This window comes from Rattus norvegicus, chromosome 18, assembly GCF_036323735.1.
Source record: "Rattus norvegicus strain BN/NHsdMcwi chromosome 18, GRCr8, whole genome shotgun sequence".
Classification (NCBI taxonomy): Eukaryota; Metazoa; Chordata; class Mammalia; order Rodentia; family Muridae; genus Rattus; species Rattus norvegicus.
The window spans coordinates 56,706,425-56,717,641 of NC_086036.1; the positions used below are offsets into that span (position 1 = coordinate 56,706,425).

An 11,217-nucleotide genomic window follows, 5' to 3' on the forward strand; every position below is an offset into this window, starting at 1 on the left:
GAGAGCTCAGAATCCTGAGCCTGTTATTCTGTTTATCTGAGACTTGAGCCTGATTGCTGGGTCAAGGCCTGGGCACACGATGATTACAATACCAGAGGGTGGTTGCCAATAGCTGCTTCTTCAGTCTGGGGGTGGGGGTAGCTCACATTTTTCAGGAGATCATAGTTTGCAAATTTCGTTGACTCTCAGAATATGTGGGTGGGGAAGAAAGACTGGTGTCACGGGGTCTCAAATTGGGGTGTCTTGGGTATGGTGGGAGACTCCACATTTGAGGCTAGCTGTCCGTGCGGTTAGGATCATACTTGGGCTACAGCAGGGGAAGTGCTCTTGTCAGAGTGGGAGCCTGATGGCCTCTGTCTGCCCCCGGGTCACTGTCCTTCTGTGCTTTTGTTTTATATCTTGATGAACAACGTGAGAGTTTCTATGTATGGTGATGTTGAAAATGGAGGTGGGAACCAGCACCAGGCACCTTGGTTAGCTGTCATGACAACAAGATCTTCCCGTGTCTCTCTAGCCCTAGAGAGCTCTATGACCTCACGTCATGATGACCAAAGTGACCCCCCAAAACTGAAGCTTCGAAGACTCTGAAATTCCATCCCTGCTCCCCCGTTTCTATAATTCAGTAGACCCAAAATAGAGTTGATAAACACAGGGTGGGGCGTGTCAGGATTACACACATCTCACGTGGTTCGAAAGCTGGGCTACATTTGAATAATGTAACAGTGGTTAAAAGTGAAGGCTTTTCATGTGACAATCCGAGAGAGATTTCCAGATTCTCTTGAGCAATAAGATGTGAAACATGGGAGCCCAGAGGAGCTCTGGGCAAGGTCCCTTGTAGGTGGGGCACGTGTTCTTTTCACCTCAGCCCCCCTCACTCCCTACTGTCTCCCTGACCCAGAGGAAGAGACTCAGTTGCTGTTTGGCATCTTTTGCTTGGTTTTTCTGAGACAGGGTTTCTCCATGGAGCCCTGGCTGTCCTAGAACTTGGTCTGTAAACCAGGCCGTCCTCAAACTCACAGAGACCCACCTGCCTCTTCCTTTGGGACTAAAGGCGTGCGCCACTACCCCTAACTGCCATCTAGTGTCTAATACCCAGCTTAGCCTCCATCATTTAACTGCCGGCCTGGTCCCAGTAGGGATCTGTGTTCAAGAAAAACCAACCTTACCTGGCTCTGTAAGTTGTCTGGAATAGTGTTTTCGTATGTACAAGACACTGATTCTAAAGTCCCCCTATGTTTGAACAACTTGGCGTGTAGGAAGTCCACTGTACCTTACATGGGGTGTAGTGTCCTGTCAGCTAGGTTATGTAGTAGTTTCCACCCTGGATCTCAGGTAGCTGATCCCTACCCCCAGAGATCCCCCTGCTGCAAATGAGTCAGGCAGATGTGTCTCCCTTGAAGGGGAAGCTGGAAGCTGAGAGAGCAATGGAATGAGGCAGGAGTTCTCCCTAGGGGTGTATCTCCTCAGCCCTTCCCGTTCCTGCCTCTAGTGTGGTCCCGGAACAGCAAGCCCGTGCACACCACCATCCTGAACCCTCACATCCACCTGATGGGTGACGAGTCAGCCTGCATCGCCTACATCCGCATCACTCAGTACCTGGATGCGGGTGGCATCCCCCGCACGGCCCAGTCAGAGGAGACCCGTGTCTGGCACCGCAGGGATGGAAAATGGCAGATCGTCCACTTCCACAGATCTGGGGCGCCCTCCGTCCTGCCCCAGTAAGAACTCTTTCTTCCTGAATCTCTGGTGTGTGTGTGTGTGTGTGTGTGTGTGTGTGTGTGTGTGTGTGTGTGTGTGTGTGTAGGGGATTAAGGGTATGCCTGGGGGACCAGGCTGCTGCCTTCAGCCTCCAAATTGCTACAACGAGGGTGAGAAGACTAGAACTGGGAGGAGAGTTGGGTGGAAATTCCGGGAGGTGGCACTAACTGTGTCTAAAGTGGTGCCTTTACTGTGTCTTACAGTTGAAGGACCAGGCCAGGGTCCCTGCGCTCTTGCTTCGCAGAGATCCATTCTTTGTCCATGGAATGTGGCTGCTGGCTCTCCCTTGGATGTTGCTGGAATTCTCCCTGTCCTATCACCCTACCGTTGCCATCTCTGTATTTGCATCATGGAAGCCTGCTTGTTCACAGAAGCCCTCATGACGTCACAGCGAATGGCCAGCTCTCTCCAGCTCCACTGCCCACGCTCTTCCTGCCAGTGGGGACCTTCTTCAGGCTTGAGTACCCAGGGTGCTGGCCCCAGGAACCCCCATCCCCTACCCACTCTTGTTAGCCTGGCCTAGCTTTGGCCCTAAATGAGGAGGCCCCAGCTGTGCATTTGGCAGGAAGTAAGGCAAGGAGAGGAGGGCGAGCTGTGACCAGGGCCCCTCTTGTCAGTTCCTTCCCTTCTGGGGTCCCTGGGGAAGCGTAGATGAGCCCCTCAGTCTCCAAGCCAACTCCTTATAAGGGAGACTGAGAGAGGAGTCAACACCAGGAACTGCTACTCTCATCTGCTCCCCTCTGGGCTGGCCTTGCGTTTGATCAGACCATCCACCATGGGGGAAGAGAGGGAGTGGGCTCTACGGTCTGTCCAGGTACCCCACTCACTGCCTCAGTCCGTCTGTGAAGTTTGTCTCCAGTGTTGACCCACCCACCCTGCCCTTCAACGTCCTTGGAGAATTCCAGCCTCATCTGTCTAAGAGGAGATCTGATGGTGTTTCAGGGGCAATAGCAAGCAACACTTAGGTATCACTTCTACTTGGACGCATGCCTTTTTACAGCCAAACCTCTGTGTATTTCGTAAATGGATTTTGCGTTAACGGACATTTATGTGATAACTAGACCTCTCAAGTTATTGTAAAGAGTCGGATGGGTTGGGAAGTGGGTGGGAAGAGGAGTGAGGGGAAGTTTTTACCCTGTTCCAGAGGGTTTTTTTTTGGGGGGGAGAGTCTTTTCTGGGGTGGCCTCAGCTCCCCCACCCCCCCACCAGGGAGCACGTCTTCCTTCCATTCTGGTCCCCAAGGTCAGCTGACAAGATCTCTTCCAGAGCCAGCATGACTAACACACAGTGAGTCAGGGCAGGGGAGGCCATCAGGATGGGAACATCCAGACTTGGTATCTCTGGAACTGGAGATCTCACTACCCTACTTCCTGGGAAATCTTTCTCCAAATCTTCGTGCTCTCCCTCCCCATCCCGGTGCCGCTCACTACCATCTGGGTACCTCATTCCCATTGCCTCTCTCAACTCGGCCAAGCAAGAGTACCAGAAACTAATTTTCCTACTTCACGCTGAATTTGGGCTGGTGTGCGCTCTTAATTGCGCTTGCCTGATTGCCCGGCCTCCCTCCCCCAGCCCCCCCTACCCCCTTCCTCTCTTTCCCCTCTCCCTTCCTTTCTCTTTCTCTTCCTCTCTCTCCATCTTCCTGGGTTTGGTTCTTATATGGAATGCTGTGTCTCATCCACGGGGATCCCTTGTCTGCACTGTTTTCTTTGCATGACTTTATATGCAGTAAGTATGTTGAGAAAAAAAAGAGCAAAGACAAAAAAGAAGAAAAACACTCAGCAAAATCAAACGACACGTTTTGGACAAAAAATATAATAATAACATTCAAGGTTATATTCTCAGTGTCCAACTTGGAATTACGTTGCTGCCTCTCTGTGCTTTTGGTCTCTGTGTGGCTGTGTTTTGCCAGCATGAGACCCTGTCCCCTCTGGAGGTTTCTAGGGGAGGAAGAGCCGTGTGTCGGGGGGGGGGGTTGGAGACAGCTTTGTCCTCTCAGCTTTTTGGGGGGGGTTGATTGGAGCAGAAGTGGAAGGGGATGTTTAATCCAGAACTTTCTGGTATTTCCCTTTCTCCCACGCAGTGAGCTATACGCTGGGCTCTTCTCTCAAATCCTGCTGCCCAGGGACAAGTATAGGGTAGAAGGGTGGCCCTATTGTCTAAGCCACTCCACTGTAGCCCTCTGCCTTTGGTAGAGACACTGCTACCCAGACCCAAGAATGGGCCCTTGTCCCACCCCAGATCTAGGCTTCTTCATAAGGCTCAGCAAACTCATTGTCCCCAGCCATTCCCCCACTAAAGGTAAAAGAAGGTGTGGCCTTTACCAGGGGACACTGCGATTATCAATCAAGCCCTCTTCAAGCCTCAGTTTCACCACCAGTGTTCCTACCCAGACTGATGGAAGGTCAAACTAGATGATGTCACAAGTGCACACCATCTTTGAGAACTTGCTGGGTTTGTCACTGGCTGGCCTTCTTATGCACCAGGCCCGGCCAATTCCCATCTTTTCCCCTGTGTGCCCCCTCATTTTCCTATTTGGTGCCAGTCTGTTGAAGACCAGCAACAAATGCAGGGGAAAGAAGTGTCTGGGGGCTTTGGTAGGCTTTGACCCCCCGTTCTGATCAGAAGGGCTGTGTGGCTTTGGGTGAGTCCTGTGCCCTCCTGGGGCCTTAGTTTCCTCAGCCAGAAGATGCCTATGCCCTGCCTTCTGTTGGCTAACATGCCCCTGTCCACTGTGTGCCTGTCCACATGTGGAGAAGTGGAGGCAGGTCCCTGCCCCAGTCTGAGACGGCCCGCTCTGCAGAGGCCGCTCCTGTGGGTGGGCAGCCAACTCATGTAGACCTTGGGACACTACAATGGCCCCAAGGTAGCAGGCAGGGGAACTGGCAGAAAAACTGCCCTCCTCAGACAAGCTTCATGCTCCTTCCAAATACCCTCCAGATGAAAAAAGAGAGAGAGAGAAACAGAGTCAAGTCACATTTATAGGAAAAGCATCTCCAGGCATATGTGCCGTAGCTCAAATCCTGCCCCATGGCTTCCCCACCCCCTTCAAAGGGAGAGTCTTGGGGGAATTTGTTTGCCAGGCCCCGTGCTGACTTCTTTGTTACTACTTGTTTAGGGTTTTGTTCTAGTTCTCTCTCTCTCTCTCTCTCTCTCTCTCTCTCTCTCTCTCTCTCTCTCTCTCTTTCTTTTTTATTATGTGGCTGTGAACTTGAATGACCATTGCTCAAACTTTCTGCTACTGGGGGGGTGGGTGGGGGAGGGGAGAAGAGACGTCTGTTTTATTCTTGGTGTTTTCAGTGGAATAAATAGCTACAAATTTATGTGAGTCCGTGTCTTCCTGAACTGGTCAAGCACAGAGCTCTAGGGGCTGGTTTTTTGTTTTGTTTTGTTTTGTTTTGGTTCCAAATCTCCCCTGTTGCCAAATAAAAGTCCCCGGTCCTGTAGATTGGAATAACTTGGTTCACATGCTTAAGGCTGAGCCAGTCATGGTCATGAGACTGTCTGGACCACAAGCATGCACCCTTAGGGCCAAGGATGGCGTCTGCTTTTTGTCAGGCATTTGGGGTACCCTTAACAAGAACTGTTGGGGGGCAGGTGGATTGCGACAAGCAGACAAGAGCTCAAGCATCTCTGAGGGGCCTCTGAGTCTCAGCAGAGCCATGTGATAGTGAACTAAGGGGATAAAAGATCTCCAGACTATGAAGATGTGAGCCTAGAGCCTGTGGAGGAGCACTGAGCCTGGACAGCCAGATACCAGTGAGCTCTCCATGGGCCACAGCAGGGCCCATGTGCCAGCGCAGCAGTGCTGGCCCCCCTGGCACAGTAGAAACCTGCAAATTCATCGGGTTTGCTTGAGGCTGCCCAGATGTTGACTTGAGATTTTTGGTGCTAAATCTAGGACAGTCAGCCAGGCAATGGTGGCACACGCCCTTCATCCCAGTACTTGGTGGGCAGAGACATGTGGATCACTGACTGAGTTTGAGGCCAGCCTAGTCTACAGAACGAATTCTAGGACAGCCAGGGCTACACAGAGAAACCCTGACTCCAATACACCAAACCGAAGAAACTAGGACAATCCCAGGCAAACCAGCCATCCTAAGCCTGGACCCCCTCCTCTCCAAAAGGTTTGGATTTCATAGGGCCAGGGCGGATTGTCCATTGAAATTCACAGTTCTTCTTTTTTTTTTTTTCCGGAGGTGGGGACCGAACCCAGGGCCTTGCGCTTGCTAGGCAAGCGCTCTACCACTGAGCTAAATCCCCAACCCCTCACAGTTCTTAAACTGTGGTTCTTGTGCTGGTATCTCAGAGTCCCTGTATCAACTGCTTTCCAGAGCTGTCCTTACTGATGGTGTATGGCATAGTCAGATGCAGGCTCTGAGAGGAATGTTCCCCTCACACATATCTAAGAATCTTCACAGTGAGAGTACAAGCCAAGGTTCAGTAGAGCATAAGAGCGCAAACATTGTCTCAGCTCTGCATCCGTAACCCCAGGCACCCGGGCAGTGCAGAGGGGGCTTGAGAGCTTGTTTAGGCTGCCATTACAGATTCTCACCAGCAGGTGGCAGAACATGAGTGGGTTAAGGTATGTGTCCTAGCAGAGCCCGTGCAGGTCAGTTGATCTCAAGAGAGCATTTGAATTCTCAAAGCGTACCCTCTCAGATTAGAACGGTGTATTTACCTCACAAGAACATGCTATGCTGCCGTTCACAGTGTATCTTCACACCACTTGCCCTAGTTACAACAGTCTTGGGGGAGCAAGAAAGACAGCGGGACTCAGAAGGGGGCTCTGGAACCCAACCTTCCGACTTTTAGGTTCTCTAGGGACTCCAGTACGGTGCTTTTCCAACTCTGGGCATTAGCAACTAGTGAGTGAGCGTCTTGGCTACTCCTCAACTAGTGAGTGAGTGTCTTGGCTACTCCTCACCTTTTGAGTCTCGGTCCCTTTTCAGTTGCACCTTTACTGCTTACTTCTGTAGTTTCCACACACTTGGTTAGGTTCCAATGCCCTCCTCCTACCCCACCATGTGCTCCTCACAGGCAAGCAAGGCAACAAGTCCCCACGCAGGACACAGGGGGCAGGCATTGCCACTCTTGCATGAAGCCAACCCTGGTGAGCACGTTGCCCGGAATGAAGAGGCAGACATGATACAAGCAGACGCATCCTTCTGCCAACCTGCAACTGCAATGGCCGTCACTTACTGGGTGTTGACCAAGTCCACCTGTGTCCCCTCTCCTTTACTTGAGTGCTCTCAATCCTCAGTGCAGTCCTGTGATGGGCCACACATAAATAAGGTGACTGTGTGGCTAAAGGGTAAAGGAAGTCGCCTGATGGGGAGGGGGTGTGAGGGGAAAGGGAGGGGGTGCACTGGGAACTACCACAAATGCTGACTTTTCTGGGCTATGCTGGAGCTGGGTTGAGGTCTCAAGAAGACTAAAAATGAGCTAGAAATATTATCTGTCTTCTTGGAACTCCTGACACTAAGTCAGACCACAAGAGCCAAGAACCCAGGACAGGGTGGGAGGAGGCTGGACCTGGACCCTGGAGGAAAGAGGAGGTGTGTGCCTTGAGGACTTGGGAGGCTGTGTGGAGACACTTAACAGGTGGTGGTGGCGGCGAAATCTAGAAACAAGACCACAGCTGACAATCTAGAAGGTTGTGCCTGTGTGGGATGCAGGCTTAAGGAGGAGGTCGTGGGGACCAGAAGTAAGAGAGCGAGCCCTGAATCTGTAGCAACCTGGTTGTGCCATTCCAGGACATGGATGGGTCCCCAACAGTGGAAATGGACATCCCAGGCCTGGGCTGTAAATCCTTCAGAAAACACCCCATAGTAGCTTCTGGGAATGTTGTCCCAGGGAGAGGTGAACAGGTTATCAATCCCATGCAAATGGCCCCCTCCTTATTCTTCCTCTGTCCCCTCATCCAGACCACCAAAGTTCCAGAGGTCTCAAGGAAGTCTAGCCCAGACAACTCACTTCCCAGGTTCAGGTGGAGGGAGCTAGAGGGAGACCAGTCCTATCAGTCAGGGGGAAAAGGAGGAAGGACCACTGTCCTCTCCTAGAGTGGTCTTGGTGAGTCACTGCCCCTCTGGACCTTTGTTTCTGCATAAGCATGACCTCGAACCTCTGGTCTAAAGTGTGGGACTGGGAATGGCTGCTGCAGATTCAGTCACAGAACCCACTGGACAGAAATGTGTACCAGGTCCCTCTCTTGGGGAGTAAGATCTTTTAGGCTGGCGGGGGCTCGGGCAGCTGTGATTTCTACAAGCACTTAGGTTAGGAGATCTGCCTGTCCCCTTCCAAAGCTCTAAAGCTGGGCTGGGTGCCCCAAGATGCCACTGTGGGAAGACCGACCCAAGGCTTCCCATTTTATCTCCTCTGACCCCCTGGCTCAGAAGGATTTTGATGATAGGGCCCTCCCTGCCTCAGGTTTCTGAGTCCCAAACCTCTTTAGGACCCTGACTGCAGCCGTTAGAATAGAGATTAAGACAAAGCTTGGACTCAGATAATGACCCCAAACTTCAGATCTTCCTGCCTCTAACTTCCTGGATGCTAGGATGGTAAGCATTCACCACCACACTTTTTAGATTGTGTTATGGTTTGAATTCAGAGCCTTACACAACCTGGGCAAGCATTCCGCTCCTAGGCATATAACCCGATCTGGAGAAGCGATGATATTTCCTTCCCACTGAGCAAATCCATCTCTGAAGAAGGGAGTACAAAGATCTTTTGTCCCCAGGTCCATGGCAACGGTAATCAGCAGAAGGCCTGTAGAAATGGATCAGGGTGGCCACTTCCTAGAGTTCTTGTCTTCCTCATCAGGCACCTTGGTGGGAGGCCATGATGCCTATTGAGCTCACTTTTCAGATGGGAACACTAAGGCCTGGCCTCTGAGGAGTGTTGTCCCAGTGCTGATAAGTCCTGGGCTTGATGTCAGTTTGTCTCAGGCTCCAGACCTGTGACCCCTGACCTCCTCTTCTCTGGGCTGACTGGAAGTGGAAGCTGAGACTGCCTCTTGCCTGCATAATCTTACCTGACGGGTCTCTGCATAATCAGTCTTGTGTTAGGCTCCTTCATGATCATGTTTTTTCCAAAGTATGGTCTAGAGACCTAACAGCATCTCACTTCATTCCTTGCAAAAGGAAAGTGTCTCTCTCTGTTTTAGAGTGGAGGGGATTTGGGTTTGCAAGCATGAAGAAGTAGATTCTCAGGATTGTGGGGCCAGGATTTGACTGACCTCATGGCTCTCTCTCTGCCTTGGCTCCTACTCAGGGCGATTCCCTAGGGGTTGCAACTCTCACAGATGTTGTGGCCATTAATGGGAAAAAGGTTTTCTTTCCTCCCAGCAAAAACCAAGCCTGGATGAGGGCGCTGGAAGGAGGCCTCTCTGTGGAGCAGGGCAGAGGAGGCGGACTGCTGCCCAGTCCCTTGGAGAGAAGTCAGCTTATAGGAAGGAAGTCAGGCAGAGACAGCAGGGGGATGCGGGCCAAGGACATGCTGTAGGCAGACATCCCTGGATGACTTTTCAGGGCAAGACCAGTGTCATCGAGAGCTTAGGCCCTGGAAAAAAAAAAAAAAAAAGCTTGAAGCTAACAAAGTCAAACTTTCCATGAGCCACCAGCAAAGAATGAGTGTTTGAGGTCAGCACGCCACAATCCGGTAAGCGAGCAACGCGGGAGCCCATGGTGTTCCCAGGAGCCTGCAGCTCTCTCAACTCGTGATGGTTCCCCCTAGAGCCACCAGAGAACTGTGCTCAGTTTGCTACTCCACTGCACATAACCGTGAAAGACCAGGGTTGTCCAGGGTTGGTTCTGGAGGACTGGGGCAGGGCCTTCAATCAACATATGTATTCCTTGGCCTGTGCTGGGGCCTCATAGCATCCCCCCACTCCCGTGGAGGTTGTTGCTGAAGAATTGTGGCTACCCCACTACAGGGAAAGAGCCGAGAGCTTGGAGAATAGTGACTCCCTCTGGGCACGTGGCTCAGGCAGCGCTGAGAGCAGGCCAAGCCTGTGGGTAAGCAGCCGGAGCCCTCTGCATAGCACCCTGCCACTTCCTAAAGTGCTCTGAGGTCCGAGGAGTACGAGACAAGAACCCCAGTGGCATAGAAATAGACTTCGCTGTCCCAGAAGGACATGAGCGCCACGGACATGAAGGCCTGGCTGTCTGGACTCACCAGATGTGGGGCTGAGTCAGACTCAGGAGTCACATGTGGCTGAGAGTTGAGGAAAGCTCATGGAGGGGGTTGGCCAGGATTCAGGTGGCACAGTATCAGGGTGGAAAGCGTGGTCTAAGCAGAGGAGAGCTGGGTCTGCATGGGCACAGATGAATTTGCTAGCCTGGTAAATGGTAACAGGAGTGGGTGAGGCCCATTGAGGACCTGTTAAGGCAACCAATCTGTGTCTCTGTCTCTCTGTCTCTGTCTCTGTCTCTGTCTCTCTCTCTCTCTCTCACACACACACACACACACACACACACACACACACACACACTGCTAGTGTTAGGAATGTGGCTATTTTTAACTGGACTGAGGAAGAGACCCTTTCCCCTTCTCATCCAGGTTGCCATCCAGAGAGCAGAAACTAGAAGAAACTATAAGGAGTGAGGAGCTTCGTCTCAACCTTTCCCAGGACCCAGCACCCAGGGCAGAAGTGCAGGGCCCCGTGGCGTCCTGTACCACATCCCTGCTAGACAGACATTCTCTTTGTGCTTCCCATTATCTTCCCCAGTTCAGAGGGACATGGGTAGATGGCCCAGTGGGAATGGAAAGACTCGACCTGGCCTTGCTCCAGCATGCTCCGGAGAGACTTAGGCAAGTGCTGCCCTCTGAGATGCTCAGCCCCGAGTCTGCTGACAACCTGTACCCAAAATCCATGCCGCCAGCTATTCTCAGGAAGCTAGGACATGCAGGAAGCAGGCTACCTTCTGAGACAGAGCATCGCCTGAGAGACATGCTGAGTTCTCTACTTCAACACCCGAGCCTCCCTCTTGTCCTGCCAACACCCACTAAGGATCTCTTGCTCAGACTCCAGTTGTGGTCCTACTGTGGATTTAGCCAGTGTTCCCTTTGGTTTCTGTCCTATACTGTCACAGAGCCCTCCAGATGGTTCCCCGTTAGGCTCTCTGCCTGGTGTCTAGCCAAGTCTGTTGTGACTCAGAGAGGTCGGAAATCAGTAAAGGTTGCCCTGGTTGGGTGGGAGACTGTGGCCCAGCAGGAAGGGCAGTTAGAGAGCACAGAAATAACGAAGGAGTTCTGGGCCAGAAGACTGAGCACAGGTAACATGAGAACCTGGAAGTCTAGGGCTGGGAAGGTGGAGGACTCAGGGGTTCAAGGGAAACCCCAAGAGCTGAGGTAGAGCCCACAAAACTGGGGTGGCCCATAACCTTCTGACCCTTTTCTCACTACAACTTGGAAGAAATAATGTTTCATCTCCAAGATCTTCTCGTCATTTCCTGGTTG

The 11,217-nt window shown here is 52.0% G+C and overlaps 1 protein-coding gene across 3 annotated transcripts in view; it reads left to right on the forward strand.

Annotated features, from left to right (window-relative positions):
* Camk2a (calcium/calmodulin-dependent protein kinase II alpha) overlaps positions 1–5,081 on the forward strand; it is a 62,727-nt gene extending 57,646 nt beyond the window's left edge. Inside the window, exons 18-19 of one of the 3 annotated variants that reach the window (XM_039096592.2) lie at positions 1,490–1,718; positions 1,962–5,081. In XM_039096592.2, coding sequence (XP_038952520.1) covers positions 1,490–1,718; positions 1,962–1,965 — 233 coding nt within the window. In that variant the 3' untranslated portion in view covers positions 1,966–5,081. Of the gene's footprint in view, positions 1–1,489; positions 1,723–1,961 lie in introns of those variants that run through there. The other 2 variants (NM_012920.1, XM_039096593.2) reach the window with 2 other exon arrangements.
* The last annotated feature ends 6,136 nt before the right edge of the window (positions 5,082–11,217 follow it).